Genomic DNA, 24,781 nt, shown 5'->3' on the forward strand with positions numbered 1-24,781 from the left:
GGACTCCTCTCGGAAGGTGCAAATGCTTCAGCATATTTGTGTGCAAACGACATTTCCTCAGACATCTACCATGAGAGGTTTTTTCTTCTGCTTTTAATTAGTTGTGGCTAGATGTTACTACCACGGAAAAGGGATTTTTACCATTTGAGATATCGTAAGTATCGGTTACATGGAAGAATTTGCCAAAATTACCTAGAGTAATTATCACCTCGGTGGCCTACAAAGTTCATGTGAGTTTATTGCAAGTAACACTCTGCACTCCAGCCCGTGGTGTAGATGTTGAGCACATGCCTGTTTGAAAACCAAATGAAACCTCCATTTTCCTGGCTGCCTGGAGGGAAAAGTTTTGCAGGATTTGCAGTCTCGGTGGCTATGTGACAGCTGCAGAAGTAGGCACAGAAAGCCAGACTAGTTTAGCAGTGCCCAGGCTGTGGGATGGGGAGGAGGCCAGCAGGCTCTGCGGCATGGGGCATGCAGCACTGGTGAGAAATGTCAGCTCTGGACTCCTGCTCCTCCACTTCAGCCGTAAAATTATCTTTCCAAATATGTTGTATTGAATGACCAAATGTATTGTAATGGTATGTTACATGCAAACGTCCAGAGCCTTGCTCCTAGCTTTGCCTGGGTGTGAGGAGGCAGTCTGTAGAGGATAACAGAAATGAGCAGGCGTTTTTCATGTGCTCGTCTGGTTTTGAATATTTTTGGGTTTGAATACTCAAATTATTTTTCCTGCTGTCTCATTTGCTGTAACTTGACAGTTACCAGGAGTTAGACAGCCAGTAGAATGACAGAACACCTTGCAAAGCTTTGTACCTACAGCAGCCCACCTGTTTCAAGGTGCAAACCCTTGCTCTTGCTTCCTGTAAACAACATCTTTCACATCTTGTTCTTCTGATTTTCCTTTCTTTCATACGCTGAGTTCTTTCCATTGTTTCACCTTATCGTGCGTTGTCGGGTTAATGTTCCCTTCACCTGTGTTCACAGAGAATGCGAATAAACTGGAAGAAAGTGCGAGAGGGATCTACATCCCTTGTCCAGAGCATTACAATGGCTTCTGCATGCATGGCAAGTGTGAGCACTCCACTAACATGCTGGAGCCGTCTTGCAGGTAATCCTTCTCCTACCAAGGCTACATGCATGAAAATACTGACTTACAAAAACACTTGATCTAGATAAACTATGGAAAATAATGGTAACCGTGGCCCTTTGTGCTACAAAACCCGTTAGATGTAAATTATTCAACAAAGTCCCCATTTCATGTGGCAAAAGCGTATTGAGTTATGCACAATGTTAATTGATTGTAAAACCGTTCCGTAACCTTCAGTTATATTTAGATATATTTTAAAAAGCACTTCAGCCGGTGCTCAGGCAGCTGCTAGGTAGCCTCCTCAGCCTGAAGGAGAGGAGGGCCACCAGGGGTATGGCCCTGCTGTGGCAGGAGCGATGCTCGTGGGACAGTGAGCTGGGGTGAAGGTGGCTCCTTCATGCCAGGGCTTTGGAGGAGGCTGGGGCAGGGAGGAAGGGTAACACTGAAAGGACGTGTTTCTGCAGCGAGTGCCTCCCTGCAGGGGTGGAGATATTACTTCCAAAGTCCAACCAGCAGCCTGGTGGCAAGGAAGGGGACTATTACACATGAAGCACTGTTTTCCTGGGACACTGGCCTGGAAGAGCAAAGATACGGACCAGACTTATCCCCCAGGGCAGACCCTCAAGCCAGCTTCTCCCAGCTCCCACAAACAGGCAGGGCACATTTTGCTCTTTGCAGCTGCTGCGTTTTAGGTTCTCCATTCAGCTGGAAATGTCCTTTTCTCAAGCTGCTGGCAGCTCTGGGAGGGCAGGAGAGGAGAAGGGTGGGTGCTCAAGGCTTAACCCGCCAGCGTTAGCACAGCACTAACACTTCTGAGAGGAGCCCAGGCAATCTGGCTCCGTCTCTTATGGTTGCTGCTGCCATTGACCTGGATTTGTGCATCTTCTTGCTTGGGCTTTTTAGGGGAAACAGGGCAAGAGCTGAAATGGGAAAACCACTGTTTGCTCCCCAAAATCACAGAGGGGAGATAGATGTCAGGCTGCAGGATGGGAACTGGTGAGCAGTGCAGCAGGCAGCATTGGCGTGGATGGTTGCAGCATCAACAGAGGGGTTTTTTATAGCAACCAGACAAAATGTAAATGATGTATCCACTTGCAGGAACATCTAATCACATTTCATACGGAGCATGGATGATTGCTTATCACCTCCTTAGGGGTAATCTGCATAAGGAGCCACAACTAGACGGCTTTTCACCCTCCCCCACCTCTCCAAAGAAAGGGAGAAATCTAAAAGATGTTGTGCAAGGAACTAAATGGATTCTCATCACAACGTGCAAGTAGCTCCACTTGATGCTAGATAAGTCCCAGTCCCCTGGGCACCTCCTGGCACCATCGCAGTGTCGTTCACTCTCACAGACCTCGGTGATGCTGAGGATCTGAAGTCTTCCCTCTGAGAGGTCTGGGAGACTCTGGTACTCACTATGGGGGGCCCATCCTGCAAAAAAAGCACATAAGCTTATACTTCTGACACTGATATATTATTTTTTTTCTGATATAATTTTTTTGCAGCATTCTTTGAAAGCAGCAGATATAACCAGAACAAATATATTTTGTTTCAGATGTGATGCCGGCTATACTGGACAACACTGTGAAAAAAAGGACTACAGCGTTTTATATGTGGTTCCAGGTCCAGTACGATTTCAGTATGTCTTAATAGCGGCTGTGATTGGAACCATCCAGATTGCTATCATCTGTGTTGTAGTCCTCTGTATTACAAGGTCAGTATCTCTGGTACTTTGCAATAGAAAAAGAAAAGACTTTTGTTTTTCCTACTTTGTGCGCTGATTATACAGATTTCTGCAGTGACACCACTGATAACAAATGCTGTTTAATTCACCAACAAACAGAAGATATCGCCTGGGCCAGCCAGCCAGTGCTGCTTCATTATTATGACTGAATTTTTACTTCCATCTTAATCAAACTTAGGTAGCAACGGTGCCTACAGCAAATGAAGTTTCCTATTTTGTATTCAGATGCTTGGACAAATATTGTTCATATAAATAAGGGGAATATAAATACAGCAGCTGGATCAACACTTAATAAAACTAATCATATCTCCATCTGGTTTCCTCAAGGGCCCATTCCCTTAGTCATAATCAGGCAGAGCATACAAACTTTGAAGCCTGTTTGCAATCCCATTGATTAAATGATTTCATTAGGCTTGTGTATATGTTCAAAGGTACCGCACATGTTTAAGGTCTTCACTAGGTGGTGGCATGCCAAGCCATATAGGTTTTATTTATTTTTTCTTAAATGAGGAGGAAAGAGTAGTAACTTTCGCTATTTTCCAAGAGTAGCTGGAAATGACAGCCCCAGGGTAGTTCAGAGTGAGATGGGCAAAGGCAGTAAATGGGTAAATCCCCTTCCCCTACTACACGTGCTGCTCTGCTTTCCCACTGAACTGCCTCTAGGAGGGCTGGGGGTAAGTTCTGAACTTCAGGCATCTTCAGGCTTCTCTCAGAAATCACAAGCTTAAATTATTTCAGCTAGCAACATAGAGAAATCACTCTTTTAAAAATAATTTTATTTTTAAAATACAAAAAAATAAAAGCCAGGTATCGTACCTCTGTAGAAGATAAAATCTTTATTATATTCCAGTCCCTGTGTTGCAGTCCCTACCCAGCTGGAAGCTGGAAGACAAGTGTAGCATTTGTTCCTGGAAAAAAAAAAAATAAAAAAAAAGTCACAAATCCTTCTCTGGCCTAAAGGAATAAACCAAAACCATCTGATGAAAGGCAGATGCTTTTTTGGCCAAGCTGAGTCATCACAGAATCATTTAGGTTTTAAAGACCTTTAAGATCATCGGGTCCAGGACTCGTTAATGCAGCACTGCCAAGCCCACCGCTGAGCCATGTCCCTAAGTGCCACGTCTACATGGGTTTTGGACACCTCCGGGGATGGCGACCACACACCCCCCCGGGCAGTCTGTCCCAGGGCTTCACCGCCCTTTCGGTGGAGAAATGTTCCCTCAGACCCAACCTAAACCTCCCCTGGCGCCACTTGGGGCTGTTTCCCCTCGTCCTGTCACTCGTTCCCTGGGAGAAGGGACCGACCCCCCCTGCCCACAGCCCCTGTCAGGCAGCTGCAGGGAGCGATCAGGGCCCCCCCCGAGCTGCCCCCTCTCCAGGCTGAGCCCCCCCCAGTGCCCTTTGGGGCTCCTCACTCAATGGCAAATGCCTAATGAGGCAGTAGATTAGGCTGGTATTCACAGAAATAATTCAAACAGCCAAAAATGTAGGGTGTAGTAAGAAAGAGAAGATGGTGTAGTAACTGATAATGGAACAAATGTTCTGTATCATCTTGTCAAGTGACTTTACTTTTGTCACCTTGATGCAGTCCCTCAGAGTACTTCGGAGAACGAAGGCAGTGTGCTGAGTGATCTGGTACTGTCATGCAAATCACCCATCGCACTGTTTTCATAGGTGGATGGTACCCTTTCCCGCACACTTTGTAACCAAGTTAATTTATGATCTTTTGACTTTTTTCTGTAATGCACGTAATTACTGCGGAGCATCCTCCATCCCGGCATAATGATTCAAGATACATTTGCAAAAGTGTACTCCTAAGTGGCCTAAGAGAAATCCACATGACAAGAGAGCATTGTGGCAGCATGTGCATAAGTAATTGAGTTTTTGAAGTCAGCTGCTTTGGAGAACCTGACTGTACTGGTTTGAACTCCACATCCTATTGCTAAAACTGCCCCGCCAGGTTCCTGGGAGAAAGAAGGGAAACTTTACTTGCTCAGAGGCCACTGCAGCCAGATTCTTTGCTGCTCATTTCAGTGCAGCTTCACCTAATTCATTTATCAAAGGAGTTGAGTGCAGTGTCCAAACCCTGCAATGGAGCCACATGAGGCTGCTGTTGCAAATCTTTTAGCTACCGTTACTGTTGTTGCTCTTAAACTCATACCTGTACAGTGGTGCAAGTCGATGGGGTGTCTTCCATTGCTGGAAGGCTCTGAGCAATTCCCGGGCGCTTGTAGGGCCGCTGTTGCACAGACACTTTAATCTGAATAAATGAGCTGTGCTGCTGGCAGGGGTGGTCTGCCCTCGGCCCTTCCCCGGCTCCTGGGCGCTGGGTCCTGCCAGCGCTCTTGTGCCACCGTTAGCATCCCTGTAGGCACACGGCGAACCCGGTCAGGGGATGGATTCAGCTGAAAACTCAGCCGACAAAACTGGTAGTTTGGTTGTAAGCAGCTCGATTCCTTGATGGAGTTGGCCACCTGGCTACTCATTGCTAGTGCCAGCAATGGGAATAAGTGGCTGGAGTGCAGGCGTAGGGGACCGGAGGCCAAGAGGTACGGAGGGAAGGGAGTGGAGCAGTAAGGCACAGCCCCTGAACCCAAGGGCTTTTAGCTTAGAGGTAAGGCGCAAGAGAAGCGATGATAAAAGCAGGGTGGTAAATAATATAGGTATGGCCTAGTGTCATAATGATTCTCAGCAGTTTTCTTTACAGCTTTGCATTTTTTGTGCTCCCCTAATGTTTAGTCACAGCAGCTTATTTATGTGAAGAAATAACTTGATTAAAAATGAATGCGTAATGTGTTTTACCTGCTATGAATCACATTGTGAGTAACTCAAGCTTGCAAGCAAGCTTCAATGGAGGGAGGGCAGGCAGCCTGTGCTCCGTACCTAGTTTACATTGGTATAACTGCTGTGTTCATAAATGAATGCATCCCACACACAGAGCACTACAAAGACTGTTTGATTAAGGAGTTAAGGACCAAGGAAAAGTTGTCACTCAATTTTAGCAGATGATTAAGTCTAAAAAGCTGGTTAAATGCCAACGCCCCTCTTAGGAAACCCAGATGTACTTCAGACACAACCTACCTGCAGGTGCAGCAGCATTGCATTCAGGCGGTCCTGCTGTCAGTACTTGGACCCCGGGCCTTCCCAAGCTTCCATCAGTTGGTAGCGGGGTGTATGATGCGGTTAAAACATGGGCATTTTTGGTTAAAAGATGCTTTTTCATCATCTTAATTGGAGTAATCTCTACATTTTAATTTATTTCTCTCGACCTTGGACTAAGTGACTGCATAGATACTGTCAATGTCAGTTTGGGGAAAGCGCCGGTGAGGTGCTCATCTCCCTGCTTCCAGCTGGAGCAGTCGGTATCCACTGTTCTCCAGGAATGCACGTCTGCATCCCCTGGGCTTGCTGACCATCCTGGTCAGCCCCCAGCCACCTGGTACCTCCACGTTTCTTACAAAACCAGCCTGCTTCACATGGCTGAGTGCGGGGGCAAAGTGGGGCTGCGGTGTAAATTCTCATCCCCTGGGAGTCGGGGGAAGCCCAGCAGCCTGGCCATACCGCCTGGCTGCCAGCAGGATTTAGCAGGGCTGTCTCTCAGCATGTCAAGGTGTCGGTGCCGTCTCCCGTGGAGCGCTGCGAGGTCCTGCTGTGCCGTCTCCGGCTGAATGGGCAGGAGGGGCCGCTTGGGGACAGTCGGGGCCGGGATGCTGTCAGCGTGCCCATGACATGCGGCTCAGTGAATCAGCCCTGTGTTTGCTAGCAACAGCTCCCTGACTCACTCAGAAAGTTTGACCGCCTTTTTAGGAAGGTGCAGTGAATGATGAGTTTGTCATGAAATCGCAAATCAGCCAAAGTCTGCGTTAGTTTCATAATGAAAGCTCTTCTGTGACCTCCGCGAGCGCTGGAGACGCAGGCTTATTTTTCCTGGAGTAACGATAGCAGCCTACTTTACTGCTTCCAAGAAAGGAACGAGGCAAAATATAGCGCACAGCCATACAGTTTCTCATGAGGGGGTGGTCCTGTTGGCTTAAAAGTGAGGCAAGTCAGGACAATCTGACCCATATTTTGCTAGACTCTTACATAATTGTATTTCAGCATTTTGAAATGCTCCATAAGTCCTTGTGCTCTTGTTCAGCCTTTCAGCCGGCGCTGCAAAACTATAGCATCACTCTCATTCAACAGGAGGGGAAAAAGTGGCCTTTTTGATTTTAAGGAGTCCGTATAAATTTGGTTTACTCTATTTTGCTGTTAGTTACTTGACACAGAGCTGAAGACAAGTGCTTTGAGCTCTCGCTGCACTGAGGGGGTGGGCTCTCCCCGGTGCCTGACACATGGCCTTTCACAAGGTGCAGCCGAAAGCCTTCCTGGAACAGAAAAGCGAGTTAGCCCAGTACAAAGGGAACCTTCTGCCATGTCAGTATGTTCTGGAGTATCGGGGGGCTTTCTGCCATGCCACTCCAAGAAGGCGTTTCAGTCTTTCTTCTGTAGCTGCCCACGGGGGGGGGGGGGGGGGGGGGGCAGGACGAGGTGCACCCAGGCTAGAAACTTGCCCTGAGCTTCAGCTGAAGAAAGAGGACTAATGCATGGCCGAACTGCAACTAGCTTGTTCCTCCTCCTGGGCGAAATGGTAACTAGATTACGCTGGGTGAAGGACCATTTTTATTGCTAGTTGTTTTTCTGTAGCTCACCATTTTCCTACTGGTACCACAAACGCAAAAAGCGCCAGCATCTTTAGTGGGTGTTGGTCACCCTGCTGTGGTTCTGCTTGCCTGAGAGTTTCTGCCATAACCCCCCCTGGCTTTCGGCTGCCTAGAACCTCCTGTGGCCTCCAGCTGGGGCTAAACGGCTCCACGCTTTCTGTCTCAGGGTGCCTTTCCATGGGAGGAAACCAGAAACGTACTATTACCTTTCCATTAGGGGGAAACGCTTGTAGCATCCCCCTAGCTGACGCTGCTGCAAGTAAAAGGCTGAAACATTCCCCTGCTGAGGAGCACCATGAGGTCCTGAGGCAAAAGAGATTTCCTTTCACAGCCGTTCAAAGGAAGAAAAAAACAAATTTTTGGTCTTTTCAGTGCAATTGCTTTTCACCCCAAGCCAAGCCGCTGCGTGAGGAGCGTAGCACAGTGCAGGCACCCGTAGTAAAGTAGCTGCTCGCTAATGAGCTGAGCGTGGAGCATTTCCATGGAGACTCGTAGGGACTGCGGACGCTTAGCTCCTCGGAAAGAGAGGCCCCATGTCCGCTTCGTAAATACTTCACAGACCTGGGACGCTGAGCAGGTGAGCAGGAGACCATCCTAAATCTTCCACCAAAAAAAAATGCGTTATTTAACGAGGAGAGATGCGGTGTAGCTGGGGCTGTCACCACGCAGCAGAGTCACCACTGCTCACCAGTAAGGAGCAGGAATCTTATGTTTTCCTTTGCCATGTTTTTGTTTACAACATGTTTTGTGGGCTTTGTGGGGGATTGTTGGGGGTTGCCATTAGCCAGCCCATTTCATGTCATCGAAGAGGAAACACGCTGAGGGCCGGAGGATGCCTGTCTCGCCCTCGCGTCCCCTGCTGCCCACGCCACCGCTTGAGCAGCCGCCTTGTTAAGAGCTGTGTATTCTCACAACTCTCTTTTCCAGGAAATGTCCCAGGAGCAACAGAATCCACAGACAGAAGCAAAACACAGGGCACTACAGTTCAGACAACACAACAAGAGCATCGACAAGGTTAATTTAAAGAGCGCATGTTTCCACAATGGCAAAACTAACTGCAGAGAGCTTGGACTACAAAATACAGTATTATAGACAAAAGATTAAGACAAGATCTACACATGTTGCCTTGCATTTGTGGTAATCTACACCAATGAGAACATGTACTACAGCTATATTTGATTATGTATGGATATATTTGAAATAGTATACATTGTCTTGATGTTTTTCTGTAATGTAAATAAACTATTTATATCACACAATATAGTTTTTTCTTTTTCATGTATTTGTTATATATAATAAATACTCAGTGATGAGAAAAAAATTGCCTTTCTTAAATTTGCTGTATCTCATAGCTGTGTATAGTCTTGGGATATTGTATGTGGACACTAACAAATCTCTTCTTTTTTTTTTTTCTTTTTCCAGTTCTAGTGGCAATTTTGAGTCTACTGAACTCAGTAGTAGGGTTTTGAGTTGGTCCAAGATCAGCGACAATTATGGATGTGGGAAAGGTGAAGAATAATTTAACCTACATTGAGGAGGGATAAAATATTTCAGATCCGGAGTCAACTACATTTCATCAGCCTTCTTCTCCCATACCATCTATCTTTACTCTCCCATAGCTTAGGAAGTCTTTGCCTTCTAAATTAAATCCTAACTGAAGGGGAAATGGAAATTCTCAGTAACCGTGATGAGAGTGTCGGGGGTAATGTTTCGATTTGGGAGGGAATTAGGTGTCTGTCAAGGTGAACCCTACGAGAACACTTTGCAGAATCTCCAACTATGGTCAGTGGAGTGCGTGAAAATTGCTTCTTACTGTTGATTGAAAATCATTAGGTTAAAAAAGTTAATAACATAATAACAGCTGAAATGCCAGCACCATTTGTACCTCGCGAACATGCTGATATAATTTATTTTTTCAAAGAGAAGGTGAAAACCACTCAGAAAGTACCTTATGAATAACTTTATGGGTGACCCTACTCCATTAAATGTAATGAACTCCAATGTCAGCTATACCTCAGGAAAATAAGGGCATGGGTTTTGTCACAGCCACATGATGGACAAGATGCAAAGTTATTTCCATGGTAGCTGAAACTCTCCAAAACACGTTCTTTCGAGAAGGTAATATTACTCTAGTTTGTGCTATGAATTTTTAAGACGACAGAGTGAGACTGAAGGGCAGAGTGCAGTAACTTCACTCCTGCTAGATAACATCCACTCCACTAATTGACTCCCGGACTCCTAGTCACACTGAATAACATAACCGAACAAAAAAAAAAAACAACCTTGTAACGGTATTCATTGCGCTGCTCCTTTCCAAAGAGACCTTGCCTAGGCAGAAAGTACCCATGACAAGAGTCAGGAGTATTTCTCACTGTCACTGCCACGTAAGAAATTGTGTTCGGGTCAGAATCAGATCTGGGGTTACCTGGGATGATGTCTCATGAGTGTGTTTCCATTTCCTGCTTCAGCATCGCTCTGATCGCCCACAGCAGTCACCGCCAATCCCACCGGTGACGGTCCACCCGGTCTGGCCTTCAGGCATGGGTGAAGTGATACTTCTCCTCTAACATGGCTTTTAGTCTCCCCCCCCACCTCCCGCCCCCCCCCAGCCTGCTTTAAAGTGAATCCATTGCATGATGTTCACACGGTCTCAGTTTTTGTCTTGTTCTGGGTTTCTTGGCTTTTTAAAGGTAATAAAAGGCGATTGGCAAGAGATGCTTTCAGGCACCTGGTCTGTGCTGATTGATGGGAACGGGAGTGCGGTGCTTTCGCAGGCAGCGGGGCAGCTGATGGCACGGGGCAGCTCTGCCGGGACCATCGGCTTCGCGGAGCGGTTGGCTGGGGCGAGGCAGGGGGAGAGGGGGCTCCTCAGCCCAAGCTCCAGCTCTCCACTCCTTGAAGCTCCTGTTCAGGTTAGAAGGGTGATGGTGCAGGGTAGGAGTGCGCAGCACGAGCAGCCGGCATCCCAGCCCGCTGGACCACAGAGACGTTTCCATTCTCAAACCCACCATCAAATCCTCCTCGTTGTCCCCGTCCCTGCTGGTGTGTCTCCCACGCACAGGCTTGGCACAGGTGGCACCATGGAGGGAGCCCAGGCACGACAGCGCTGAGCTGTGCAGGTTTGGTGCTCCAAGATCCCATCTAAGGAGACTTTGCAAGCTCTGTTAATTAAACAGATCCCTAAGTGGCATTCTAGCACCCCGCTTACATCCCTCCATCAGCTAAACCCGGTGCGGCGATGGCAGCGAATGCCTCCGAGGAGCGTGGCAGTGTGAGGATGAGGCTCAGGCTGGGGGTGGCGAAGGTGGCTCTGCATCCCCCGGCCGCGCTTTGTGCTTTCGGAGTGACATGGCAGAGTCGTAACAAGCATCGAAGCTGCAGATTTTGAGCCGAATCCAAATGTCAGTGTCCCCCCACCGGGACTATCAGATCTGGATTGCTTATTTCAGTCACATTAGATACAAAAATCAAACATTAACACATAATGCGCCGCCATGTAGTTATAGCAGTAAACCTAATGGCAAAAAGGCAAGGCTTGGCCTGGCCTCAGAGCATATAGCATCGCTTAGAAGTGAAGGCAGGAGTCCGGCATATGCTCTCTAAACTTCCCAAAGTAAGTCGCCTTGCTTTTATGGTGCAACACCACGTCTAATCCCTAAAGAGCCCGCCTTTGCGAGGCGGTGTTTGTTGCCAGCTGCAGCCCCAGCAGCAGTGTCTCACAGCCTTCACGCCTCTGAAAACCAGAGTTTTACGCACGTGCTGCAGAGCAGCGGGCAGAGAGGGGAAGGGACCGTGGTTATAATGCACAGAGGGCAGGTCCCGCTGAGTATCAGACCTCTTTGGGCCTTTCAAACTTAAACTTCAACATGCTGGTGTGGGCACCCGCTCTGAAAATTATAGTGTCTGGGGGTTGTGCCTACAGGAATGGAGTTTTCTGTAGAAAATATTCGCAGAACTTGTATGTGCAACAGCAAATTTGGAGACGTGGATTTGGGGTTGCTTTTTCCTTTTCTGAAGGGATTGGAAAGTGCATTTGCTAGAGCCATATGCTGGCCAGAACTTGAGATGTGAAAATCTTTGTGCAGCTTAACATTACCCAGCGAAGGGAGGTGGGCTGGGCACATGAGGGCCTGGCCGGGAAAGCCATGGCCATGAGGCTAGTGCCACGTGGGAGGCAGAGCCCAGCTCCCTCCAGAGTCGCGTGGAAGATGCTGATGTGTTGCTGTTTGTCCACTTCTCCATGCACTCTTACACCACCACAACAAAGCCCCTCGCAATGCTGATGGGGATGAGCTTGTTCCTTACTTGGGGTGGGGGTGGGGGTAATAATTCATTTATTTTGGCTGTTTCATGGGCTTTTTTTTTGCCATGGCACTGTGATTTCTGTAAAAAACCTCAAATACCAGCACACACTGAATTACTAACTACAAAAGATGTAGATGTACAAAACCACTTGCAAGACCAGTGATACCACACTTCGGGCAATTGCTTAGGGGCAACACCCCCTGCTCGCGCCCTGATGTCCCAACAGCTGTGGGCTCTTGCCAGCCTGGCTGTTGTTTTACTGAGGCCAAACCACTTGGTAAAACCAGATAAAACCAGGACTGCTGGCACACCTTTCCCCAAGGCTTTTCTTCTCAGCCTGTAACATTTTTGGAGCAAGAAGCCATGTGCTTATTTTGTACGTGATGCATTTAACGCAACAGCAGCCTGACCTAGGTCCTCAAAATAAACCCTGGCACACGCTGAGTGCTGGTGAGCAGAGCTCACCCTCCCTGCCCAGCCTGGGATGTTGGACGATGTTCAACCCCTCGGTGCCTTTGGATGCAGGCAGACAAGCCCGCTGAGAAGTCCCAGCCCACAGAGAAGTCAGTGGCACATGTAGCTGCCATGCAGCCTGGGTGCAGTGGGTGGGTGACACACAACTCTCGCCTCCTCCCACCCCAAAAGCTGCATTACAGGACAGGGGGAGCTTCCATGCTTTGCCATTGTGATGCCTTTCCTTAAAATAAAGTTGGATCAGATGTTCATTACCATTCCCTTTCATCCAAGGATGGTAAGACATGATTTACAGAATATTGTCATTGCAAAAATATTATAATTAATAAAGGAAGGCTGGACATCCTATTCTAGCTGCTGCTCCCCCCCTTCACTTGCCTCTGCACGCTGAGGAGCCGCGAGTACCACAAATGTGAAGACTCTGGGGTGGTTTTTCCTCGCTGCTGTAGCTGCCAGGGTCTCACCTTGCTGCCGGCCAGCACTAGGTGGGCTCAGCGCTGCCGAAGTGTCCCGGGTGCCAGTGGAGCGGGGTGCGTGCTGAAGGCAGGGCGCCTGTCCCTCTGTCCCACGCGCAGGTCAACCGAGGGGGCGGGTGGACGTGAGCCGAAGGTGGGTGCCATGTATAGCTGCCTCCTATTTTCCAGAAGCAGCTCTCAGAAAGCCTCATCTTCAAAGAGCTCTCTAAAGCTTCTTTGAAAACAAAATGATTAAAGGCTATCTTCCCTCTCATCCAACATCAGACGCATCTCGCGCCGCATCCTTGCTTTCACCCCTTATTATGCATGCAGCTTTTCCGCAGCTCCCCGTTTTGCGTCGGGATGGAAGTTACAACCCCGAATTAAAAGCAAAGTTCATTACTGCACATCAAAGTAGACACTGCGCCTGGGCCAGGCCTGCCCTTGCTTTTATTTATAGGTATGTGGCATGGCCGTGGGGGCTGGCCGCAAGGTGTTTGCAGATGTCAGCCCGCACAGCTCGGGAAGGCAAGCTGGAGGCAGGAATGCCCCCGTCTGCTGGTGCTGGCGGGGTTCCCCCCTCGCAATAACCAGTAACCCCAATGGGACTTCAAGCTAGATGGAGATGCGCTGAGCCATTACAATGAGGTCTTTAGAGCCACTTTATTATTAATAATAATATTTTATCTATAGTTCTGCTCTGGATGGGCCAAAACCCAGCAGACTGAGCCAGTTAAATTTGCTCTGTTTGACACAGGAGCCAAAAATTTTGGTTTTTGCTCCGCACGCGGGCGGCAGCTGGGACACTGCACCCTGCCAATGCCATCAAAGCCACCTCTGCTGGCACCCGCGGGCAGGAACAGCCAGCTCCTACCCCAGCCAGCCTTTAGGCTGGTGCTCTGCCTTCAAATGTTTCCATATTAGGTGGGCTTAATTTATTTTAGTTTCAGTTTAATTAACAGTTTTGTCACAGCAGGAGGGCTACTGAAAACAAAGATGCATTTTGAAAAAAAAAAAAAAAAGCAGGATTTTTGTCAAATTCTCCTTTTTTTTGCCGTATTGAATGCAAGCCACAAAGCAGTAAAATATTCCGCAGTCTCACACAGCAGCCGCCAAGCTGCATAATAAAAAAGCATGTGAGGAAGCTGCTCTATAATGCTAACTAGGCAGCACCAGCCTCAGCTTTGTAAATAAAATGTTGAGACCCCTTTTGCTCAGCTAGAGCAGACCCCCAGGTGGGAGCCTTGATGTCCATCCCTCTCCCAGTTTCCCAGGGCCGTGGGAGCCCACAGGGCTGTTCCTTACGGGGGGCGAGGGGGACAGGAGTGGGGTGTCATCCCACCAGTGACCAAAGTCCACAGACACAGAGTGACCCCGGCCGCTGCCATCCTCCGGCTCACTCTGCAGCGGCCACCGTGCCTTCACCTGTCACCGCCCCAACGTGAAATAAAAACGATGGGAAGGTGAAAAATGTTAAGAAAATGTAGTAACGCCTCATAAATGTGCCATGAGAGAAGCTTTAAAAGGGGCTTGCTTTACATCAGGTCACTCGGAAATGAAATGTAATTATTCAGGATAAAAAATCCAGCTTCAAAATGCAAATGCAGGCGATGGACCATCACCCCGACGGGGAAGAGGTGCTGCGGCAGGTTGGTCGGTGAGCAGCTTTCAGCAGAGCAGGGACGAGCCGAGAGGTGAGGAAGAGCTGTTTAATGTGACCTGAATTAGCGGCTATAGATAGTGCTTCCTGCATGTTTTACATTTTCAAATAAAAAGGATCTTCTTGTTTAATGGTTAATAAAAATGATTAGTGCTCCCAGGGCATGGATTCTGACAGATGCAGACTGTGCTGGAGGGACCAGCTACAAGACACAAGAGAAGATGAAACTGATTTTTTTATTATTATTTTTTTTCCTGTGGAGTACATCTCTGCCAGCATTTGCAAGTTAATTTGTAATATAATTATACGTTGCTTTTGTCACAAAAGCACAGCACGTGTGACGGGCCAGCGGCCCACCGCTGCCACCGGCAGCCTGTAACAGCCCAGCAAACACTTCAGCAGCAAAAAGCCAACAGCTAAGAGGTTGTGTGTGTGTATACGTTTATATGTATGGATTTCCATGTGCATGTATACACATACATGTATTTATATACACATGTACACAGATGGATATACACACATTTGTGTTATATATACATATACTCATATACACACATGTATATACATATCTATACATACACATATATTTTAAAAAAGTAATTTTATATATATATATGTATTTCCTTGACGGATACTGCGCTGGGGAGCAAGCTGACTGCCTTGGAGCATGTGCTGCTCTAAAGCCACGCAGCTCTGCCCTGCCCAGCTCCCCGGGGCAGCACCCAGCAGCAGCACCCTCCGAACCCAGACGAAACCTGCCACGCCAGCCTCTGGGCACCTCTACAACCTCACTCTGACAGCTGGGTTGACTTTCCTTTTTTTATTCTTTCTTACTTTCACGGCATGCCATGTAGAGGATTATGGTCAGTAATAGTTTTCTAAGAAATAAAGTCTCTGAAAGTAATTGTTAGGAACAACCAGCAATAGCACATGCTGGCTGAGTGGTTGCCATAGTGCAGGAGCACAATTCGAGATTTAATATCATTACTAATGATATTTACTTGGCCTGCAGGAGAGAGTGAGACTTGTGCTCCCTAAATGTCATTTGACTGCTAATATGTCAGCGAGCGCACCCAGCCCAGTGCCGGGAAAAGACCTGGTGTGGCCTGGGGCACTGCTGCCCGCAGGAAGGCAATGCTGCTGCTGCTGCTGCTGCTGCGGTCCCCCTCCCCAGGCTCTGCCTGCCTGCCCGCCACCCTGAAGAGCCCACATTTGTCAGGTATCCAGGCCCCCAAAGAGCCCCCACACATGTAACCACAGCGCCAGAGCTCAGCTCCTCACTGGCACCCATGGGCAGCACCGCCCAGCACACAAAACAAGCCCCAGCCTCCTCTTTACCTTCTTTTTTCTTCTTTTATTTATCTTCTTTGGCTGTGACACAGACTGCGAGTTCAGGCTTCCTCTCCTGTTGGGCTTCTCCATGGGAGGGGGAGACATATTGCGCTGCAGTAAAGCGAGCCATTTAGTTTATTAAATGCTGTTAAGGGTGCCCTGAGGTCTCTGCACATGTGGGACCATCAAGGCGGAATCGTTATTATTATGGTTCTTATTAGTCATAGTCATTTTCCCAGCGATACATCTCACATCCAGATGTCTTCCCATCGATCTCTTAAATTTTGCGATGCCAACACAAAACTTTATGAAGACAGACTAGTCCAAGCCCCAGTTCACACGGTACAGGAGTAGAACCTTTGTGCAAAAATAAATTTTTTTTTTTTTTAAATTAAAAGACAAACGAAAGAAAGGGTCATAGTTGGCAAAAAATGAATTGCACAGTGCATAAAAGAGACAACAGAGAAGATAACGTTTTAGTTTAAGTGTTCCATCATTATTAATTCATTTGGTGCTCTTTATGATAATACCAATCATTTGGAATTCATTTGGTGTTTATGTGGATGTCATCTCTACTCCTGCAGAAATTCCAAAGTAATTCAGCATTAATGTGCTATTAAATATTGTTGCCAGCCACTACCTTCATTACCTCACCAGTACAGGCTAATCTTTCTTCTCTCATTCTCTAAATTCAAATTCCGCTGTTTATTTTGCTTTTATCTTTATTAGGGTTTTAAAATGTAATGCTTCTATTTAAAAATTCTCCTTATGCTACATGAGTGTTGTCTTTTCTTGACAGCATCAAAACTAAATAAAGGAGGGGGTTTAATGGTGATTTTTCATTTTTGTTACTGGCATTTGACTGCGAAACAACCAAAGAGGTTTCAGTTTATCATTTACAAGAGCGAAGTTACCGAGCTGGTATTTATGTTCACAGCAGATAACACTGAACCAAATCTGTATGAAATATCATCTGCACCATGTGGAGCTCTTTCTCTTTGGGCACAGTAGATGCCCCCGAGTCAGGCAGGGAAGGAATGCGGCTGCCCCAGCCATCCCAGGGACACAGGGTCCCCAGGAGGCACCAAAGGGGACGAGCTGCTGATGACGACCCTTTTCTGGACTCACCCCATCAGTGGAGCATCTGTCTGCTTCCAGCTGGGGAACAGTTGCTGCAGTAATGGATATGCTGGGTCCAAACCCTGGCAAAAGAAGAAAAAAGGCTGCACTAGCACGTAACATTAAAAAAAAAAAGGAAAAAAACCCTAGGAGATTAAATGCAAAAACCTAGCATTAAATGAGCATTAATTAGGTTTTATATTCAGGGACTCAAAGATTAGAAAATACCAGATTGCTGGAAGTCTGGAAATAAATAAAAATTAAAAAAGAAAGAGAATACAAAGGCTGGGGTCAGTTCCTCACTGTGCCTGTCTCGTCGTGCAACCCCCTAATTACCCCATCACGTACTATTTTTCCCCTGGACACCTGCTTCTTTTGAACCACAGGACAATGGCGTACAGGCCAGAGTGAAGTTTGGGCTTGGTGACTCTCAGCCTGGCACCTGTAGTGCCTGACCACCAACCAAGTGACACTTTTAATGCTACTTCTTAGCAAATGTTTGAAGTGACAGACCACCACAGACCCACGGATATGTGAGCAAAGATTCCGGAGTGGCTATTATTCAGCACTCTGTAGCCCTGAGAAAGCAGAGAATACAAGAGAAAGCTCACCGTCAATCACTTTAAACACATTTTTCATGGAAAAAAGGGATGAAGTCCCCCAGGTGACCAAAGACGGGTTGGTTGGGTCCCTATCAGCAGGGTCAGCTTGGTACCCAGACAGCACGGGTGGGACAGGGGAAACAGCATGGGCTGCTCACACCGGCTGGCACTGAACACCCGCGGCCGGCAGCAGGGAAGGAGCCAGCACCCACCTGGCTCCTGGTCATGGAGGAGGGAGATGCCACCCCCATCCCCTGGCACCGCCGGGTCCCGGCCAGGGCTGCGCACCCTCTGCCGCTGGCGCCGACCACAGAGCACAGCTTTACGTGGAGAATAAAGCCCATCGCAGAGGAATTTTCCACTTAATCAAAATCCTGCAAAGAATATGAATGCTTATAGGTTAAAGGAACCTGGCAGCTCTTACTTGTCTGTCATGTCTTTAAGGATTGCCATTAAGTCATAAACGTGACAAAGATTAAAGAGTTTATTAATGTTATTAGAGAGTTGAGATAAAATGCTATGCCTTGCAGGGTCTCTCTCCCTCTCTCACTATTTAATGAAAACATTTTCATCACTTTCTGAATCTATTATACCAAATATTCATTTCAGGAGTCCTAAGATGATTTTATTTTAATTAGAAAAGATGTAGCAACCATCTGAAAGTAATACAGTTGAAATACCTTGCCAGGTTCCCCTTCTCCCAGCTGCTGGCAGATGACCATTTCTCCAGCCGTGCCGCCGCGACGGAGCAAGCCCAGGGTGACCAAAAGCGCACAGGGAAGTTTTGCAGCATGGCAGGAGCATCGCGCCTGTCCCCCCCGGAGCCCCTGAGAGCCAGCAGCCCCCAGCCCCAGCCTTCAGCGGGCTCCGTGCATCTCCAAAAGCCACCACCTTGGCCAAGGTACTGTGGGTGGTGAGAGTCGCTGCGTGCACAGGTGGGGGCGGGGAGCGAGCGAAGGGTGGGAGCAGCTTCTGCAGGCACAGGAGGCAAAGCGAAGTCCTTACCAGTGGAAAAAAAGCAAGAGAAGGAAAAAAAGCTTAAAAAAAAAGAAGAAGGGATATTTGTGATGGCCTGTGAAAGGAGCATCATCCTCTGCAAACCTATGGCAACTGCGCAGAAAAACAGAAGAAAATAAGCAGCCCAAGTCCGTCCTTGGTGTGGCTGCTTTGATTTCGGTGGGCTTTACATTGCGGCTGAGTTTTAATCCATGTTGAAAGCAGATCCAGTCTTTGATGGTAAAGACTGAAAATCAGCCACTTTCAAGCGGTGCGGGCGGACAGTTACATTTTTCTGGGTGCGCCTTCCCTTCCAGCTCAAGACTTCTTAACTGTATTTGCAATGCAAGCAGCTCGCAGACGGCCTTTTTTTCAAGCTCTCCAAGTAACCCGATTTAATTTGTTAATTTATTCTGTAACCTGATTTACTGTTAATTTATTTTGGTGAGTAAGATATCCCAGCTTTAAGTTCCAATTAATTAAAGGGGAGGGCTTAATGTTTTTGCTACGCAATATCTTCATGCTACATTGTATTCCTTTTTAACACCGCACCGAAGCGCTTCCGAAGTTTATTGCCACTAACTAATATAAATCCATACATCTGCAAATTAATTTCATGCACACAAAAGATTACTCTTTGCAAATGTACCTTTAAGAGGGGAATATTGGCTATAGCAATCATCACTTGTTGCTTAGCAACAGCCATAGCATCACTTATGGCAGGTTTATCCTAAACAGCAATGTAAAACCCCGGAATGTGGCTAGCCACCCCAAGTCATCCATCCCTGCCGAAGCTGCTCAGACCTGGGCTAACACAGCCCAACTTTGCTCATTTTATTTTTATTTTTTGGAGCAGTGTCTGATTTTAGGAATCTTAAAAAACCGTAAAATAATTCTCACCCGTTAAACTAATTTTAAGCAGCAATTCAAAGCTCGGTGCCCCATTCTGACCATGATGGCAATGCCGATGCGAGTCAATGTGAGCATGACCGCCTGCTCAGGTTGTGGCTATGCCTCTGCTGGCTCAGCATCTTGCACCAAAGACTTGTAAAAAATTTACACATAGTTTGTTGCAATCAACTCAAGATTAGAAGAGGGAAATCAGATTATATTAAGACCACCCTGAGGGTATCCTGGGGCTGTTCTAGTCTTCCTGAAGCCCAGGGAAGCTCCTACAGCCAGAAGCTGTCAGCTCGCATCTCTAGGCTTGCGACTCACTGGCACCACAAGAAACGACCTTTGTGACGGCGCATCCATCCCCGCACCCGGCCGCATCGCTGTGCCCCCCCAGCACCTCCCCTCGGCACACTGCCTGCCAAGCAGCTCGCGCACGGCGCTCCCGCCTGCCCTTTGCCAACCATGGGTGCCAGGCAGCTGCTCCCTTTGGCCAAAAAAGTGGCAAGTAAATATTCTAACAGCATCCATTAGCCCTGCCTTTGATGGCCTGTGGAGAAGGGCCTGCAGGCTCGGGCCTGGGGTTTTAAAGCCGTTATGCTGTGTCTGTAGGCATGGTTAATTCACAAAAGATGAATGCAGGGTTTGCAATCAAGGAAAAATTAGCATCTCAGCCAGCAGAGAGGGCGAACACGCGAGCCAGCCAGCACTGCCAGCAACCTTGATTCTGTTTTTGGCAAAGCTGGCTGGCTTGGCAAACACAATGGTAATGAGATAAACTGAAATACCAGGCAACAGGGCTGCTCTTTGAAGTAATTATCCTCCAGGGCAACAAGGAACAAGATGAAAAGGTTTTTAGAGACATGGTGTGGATGCATAGGGAACATTATTTGCATTCCTGAAGTCAGGCCTCCGTTTTCAAGGCTCAGGTGTGCCGAAGCCAAACAGCCGGAGACAGGAGAGGAAAGCCCCGGCAGCGGGTGCAGCTGCAAGACAACACAGCAAGAAGAGGAGCCATGCAAGGAGCAGCACTGCCCCAGCAATGCCAGTGTTAACCCTTTATTGCTCCTGAGAAACACCCCTTGGGGTGGCCATGCCATACCCAGTGTACAAGGCTTCATTGCAAATATTTAACTTTCAGAAATACGTACCCATGTAAGGGGCAGAGCAGCAGACAAGGCAAGGCAAAGGATGGAATAACACCCTGTCAGATCTCCTAGTTGAGAACTACAGGTGAGTAGTGTCTGGGGTTTCATCCAGCCAGCTCTGCAATGCCATGCACGCACGAGAAGAAGGAAAAGGCAAGGCAACGGTGACACATGGCACAACAGGCTCCCTTGGGTCGCTTGTGACTAACTGGGTAAGCTGCTGGCATTTGACTACAGGGATACTTGACTTTAACCTAAATTTGAGGTCTTAAAATTATTTTCAAAGTAACAACATACCAGCTGGCATCATAGATCCCACACATGTCAGTGCCGTGACGAGCAGGTTGAAGTTGCCTCAGCAGCGGACCGCCCCGCACTCCTCAAGCATCTCCCCAGGCCCCGTCAGAGGGGACAAGCTGGGTGGGGTGCAGGACATGTCCCACTGCTCCTGGCTCCCACCACAGACAGCAGCGCTTGTCCGGATGCTCTTCCGATACTTAAGAGTCAAAATCTTTTCTGAAAAAAAAAAGGCTGAACAGGTGAAAGCTATAATTTTTTTGCCAACATTCCAGAGGAGGCAGAGACAACTGGCAATTCCTGCTGAACCTTAGAAGCTTTTCCTTCACCCACCTGCAGCAGACTTATTTTTAATTTATTTATTTTTAATGGAAATTAATTATTTACTTTATTGTGAATAGAAAGGCCATGAAAAGACGTGAGGACTGAGAGGCGGTGGGGGCGCACCCACCAGTGGGGATGGCAGCTGGGCAGCTGCAGCAGGGACACACACGGAGGTGGCAGGACCAGGAGCAATGTGGTGGGACGAGGGAGAGGGACACGCAGGCCTGGCCATGCGATGCTGCAGCTTTCCCAGTGCCAGCCCTTCCTCCTGCCCCTGCCACCATGGGGCTTCTGCTGAAGGAGCTGCAGGCAGAGCACCAGAGGGAGAAGCCCGGATGCGCTTCTCCAAATCCCTCAAAAAAATACAGCTTTTTAAGGACAATGATGCTGCAGGAACACCTCCTGCCACAAGCCTGTGGCTCCCACCCAGGCTGGATCCCGGCAAATGGTGATTTCTGAAGAAAAAGCTCCATTCTAGGCAAAATCCCACGTTTCCTTCTGCACAGCAAATAGTCCCTGTTAGTGCAGAGCCAACCAAGGCAAAAATGTTTATTACAAAGGAGAATTATAAAAGAGGAGTGCCCAAATCCAGAACAAAATGTAAAATGGGAAACAAATGTAAAAAGCTCTATAAAAGTTTTAATGGATCCTTTCAGATGTGGAGTGGCATTTTAATGTGATGTTTTAAATTATTTCTTTTTTTCTTTCTTTCTTTCTTTTTTTTTCTTTTTAGCTTTTAGGCAGACCATTAATCTGAGGGGCTTTTTCTGCCTGCCTCAAAGCAGGCACCTACCAGCTGGCTGCTAGGGGTCAAAACGCAGGTGGGGTTGAAAAAGTCAGGGTGCTGGGTTTTGCAGCAGGGGGAACCCCGGCCCCGGAGGACGGTCACCCAAACGCCACGCATCCAGCGAGACCCAGCAGCACAGGAGCCCACGGGAGCTTTGCGGCCGGTTTGAGAGGGAGCAGCACATGGAGGGGGGTTGCTGTGGCAGGACACCCAGCTGGCACAAAATGGAACGCGTACATCTCCTGCACGTGCATACGCACAGGCAGTCCTAGCTAGAAGCTGCTCCCAAGACTTACTTTTCTGATGCCAAGGACCTACTTTCAGGATTTGCCTCCAGCCTACACATTTCCAACACCTTAAAAGTCTGTGTGCTTAAATATCTTTGGCCTATTGCTGACCTTTCCAAATCCTGGGCACAGCCATTTCTTCTTGCTGATGCAGATGCAGGAAATTCTTAACTAAATCCTAACTGAAAGCCAGAAAAGCAGATAAGCAGGCTAATCCCCCAGCCCGTCAGACCCCAGGCTCCCTCGGACGGCGGGTCAACTCCCTGCTCTGCAGACCAGCTCAGCAGTTTGCTCACCCCAGTCTTGACTGTGTCGGCATGTGCTTCACAGCTGGAGAGGAGAGCATCCCCACTTTTCAAAGAGGAAAATATTTTGCTGCTGTTCATTCACTTGCGGACATCTGCGGTGCACAAAGCCCATCTCTCGCTCCCTTCACAAAGGACCTTGCAGAACTCTATGGGAAATACATTTGAAGAAAAACACATGGTCCAGGTGGTGGGTTTTATGTGTATTTCTTAGGGGTTTGGCTACATAAAGCCCTCTCCTCCTCAAAAATGCTTGATGCTACTCAGCCAGGAATAACAATGTCTTTTAGTGATATGTCTATGTTAGTTAATAAGAGCAAATAGTTTCAAATGAAGTAGCACTTGATATGCAAAAAGTATCAATTTGATGCCTTCAGAGACTCTGTTCTGGTTAAAAGGAAAGAAAAAAAGAGGGGGGAAATGGAATTTTATCTAGAATACTGTACTATCCCTTTCATCTGAATTTGGTCTGCTTTCTCAAGGAGAGGTCTGGAAAACTAGTACGGGGGGAAAATGAAATCCCAGCTACTCACTCATTAATGAAACAGCAACAAACTCATTAAGAGCAGCGATTGCTGCCGAGGATGCCCTGGTTGCACCAGCTGCTCTGCGCAGCAGAGCCCTGCCGGGAGCCCCAATTAGGCTGATGGAGCTCGCCGGGGCGACGGGGGGCCAGCCTGCCCTGGCAATTTAGAGGAGCTGGGCTCATGCGGGACTGTCACAATGACAGAGAGCCCACCTATATTAAAAACAACACTAGTGGTCGTCACAAAAGCTGCTGCGGAAGAAACCTGCAAAGAAGAAAAGCATGGACAGGAGGGTGAGCATGCTCACTGCTTCTCTGCGGTGCTTCTTCATAACTCACTGACCCCTGCCCCTTCCCCCATGGAAGGCTGGAGGTCACCAAATCCCCCCTTTTCCCCTTAGTTCACATCTGTTCTGCTCCCGAGCAATTCTCCCTGAGCCTGCAGGCAGCAATAAAATCACAGGTAGCATGAAGACAGTGAGAAAACAATGAAGTTAGTTGAAAATAACCTCAATAAATTAAACCCCTTGGATGTTAGTTTTGTCCCCTTGCCTTTCAGACTCGCATAGGATCACTTTTACCAAGTCTGCTTGTCACCACGAGACCCCCGCAGTCTCTGCAAACACCAGCAATACCTTGGTTTCCCTGTGCTGCACTTGCTGGAGCCCAGCTCCAACCTGAAGGACAGCCTGGCACAAGCTCAAAAGACAAGTGGGCAACCTTTCAGTTTGGAGTCATCTACAGCCCATATACGAGAAGCTGCCAAGCCTTGTCCTGCTGGCAGTGGAAGCCTGAAGGTCAAAACCCATGTTTAAGAGTGAATAAATCATTTCAGAAGAGGCTGAGTGATGTTTAGGAGGTGCTTCTCAGAGAGCTGCATGGGGCTGGGGTCGTGCCTGCAGGACAGGGCTGATACCTTGAAGCTGGGAGAAAGGCAATCCTCAGAGGACAGTAATACAACATATATAGCTCTGTTGTTTCAACAATATTCTTTTTTAAATGCATGTGCTCTTCCGAATGGTACATAAAAGCCTGGGTACTTTTTGGGACCACTGTCATTTCTCTCCCAGGGAACCGAACCTCTTCATCCCGGCACATGTCACCTGCTGAGACAGTCACAGCTGCTGTGCCAGAGGCTACACAAAAAACACAGGAACCCCCCAAACCAGGGCATACCAAAGGTCCAGGCAGCCTTCCAACTGAGTCACCAGCAGAAGGTAAGAATGTTGGGTCCCTCACCAGGGCTCCCCTGAGGAGCACGTACTGCTGCTGGCTTCTAGCAGTCACCCGCACACTTCTTCCATTACTACTGGGTCAACGCTGGGAAAAGGCAGCCTGTGGACTTTGGGGTGAATAGATGCTGCAGTGAACAGCCCACTGCTGCTTTGAGCAGTAACACCACGAAGTGCAGGGACCTTGTCTTCCTCCTCTCTTTCTGCTGTGTCCTCCTGACTTCCGTTCACCTGTAACCAGGGATTCACTAGAGCAGGCACTTCCCCCTCCTGCTCCTGCTGCTCCTGCCAACAGTTCTTTTGCTTCTCCCTGTCTAATTAGTTTGAATTTCAGACTCAAGGTTTTCCCTAAAGCCCTTTCCAATCCTCCCAGTTCTTCTCCTTGTACACCTCCATCCCATCCTACATCAAGGACAACTGTAAAGTCACTGGGAAGTATGTCTTCACAAATGTTGGTGCATGCTTGTTCAGTATTAAAATTGGTCTATATTAATGTTGCCA

At 47.9% G+C, this 24,781-nt stretch overlaps 1 protein-coding gene and 1 long non-coding RNA gene across 2 annotated transcripts in view; one reads left to right on the forward strand and one right to left on the reverse strand.

The window, feature by feature from the left end:
• TMEFF2 (transmembrane protein with EGF like and two follistatin like domains 2) overlaps window positions 1-10,506 on the forward strand; it is a 131,085-nt gene extending 120,579 nt beyond the window's left edge. Inside the window, exons 8-11 of the mRNA XM_056350265.1 lie at window positions 985-1,108; window positions 2,646-2,804; window positions 8,465-8,551; window positions 8,960-10,506. Of these exons, the coding sequence (XP_056206240.1) occupies window positions 985-1,108; window positions 2,646-2,804; window positions 8,465-8,551; window positions 8,960-9,056 (467 nt within the window). The 3' untranslated portion in view covers window positions 9,057-10,506. The remainder of the gene's footprint in view (window positions 1-984; window positions 1,109-2,645; window positions 2,805-8,464; window positions 8,552-8,959) is intronic.
• Window positions 10,507-13,609: 3,103 nt separating this feature from the next.
• LOC130153944 (uncharacterized) overlaps window positions 13,610-24,781 on the reverse strand; it is a 52,618-nt gene continuing 41,446 nt past the window's right edge. The window contains exons 9-11 of the long non-coding RNA XR_008823550.1: window positions 20,820-22,671; window positions 17,697-17,858; window positions 13,610-16,965 (exon numbers count right to left, since the gene is read on the reverse strand). This is a non-coding gene — a long non-coding RNA (uncharacterized LOC130153944). The remainder of the gene's footprint in view (window positions 16,966-17,696; window positions 17,859-20,819; window positions 22,672-24,781) is intronic.

This window comes from Falco biarmicus, chromosome 8 (genome assembly GCF_023638135.1).
Source record: "Falco biarmicus isolate bFalBia1 chromosome 8, bFalBia1.pri, whole genome shotgun sequence".
Taxonomy (NCBI): Eukaryota; Metazoa; Chordata; class Aves; order Falconiformes; family Falconidae; genus Falco; species Falco biarmicus.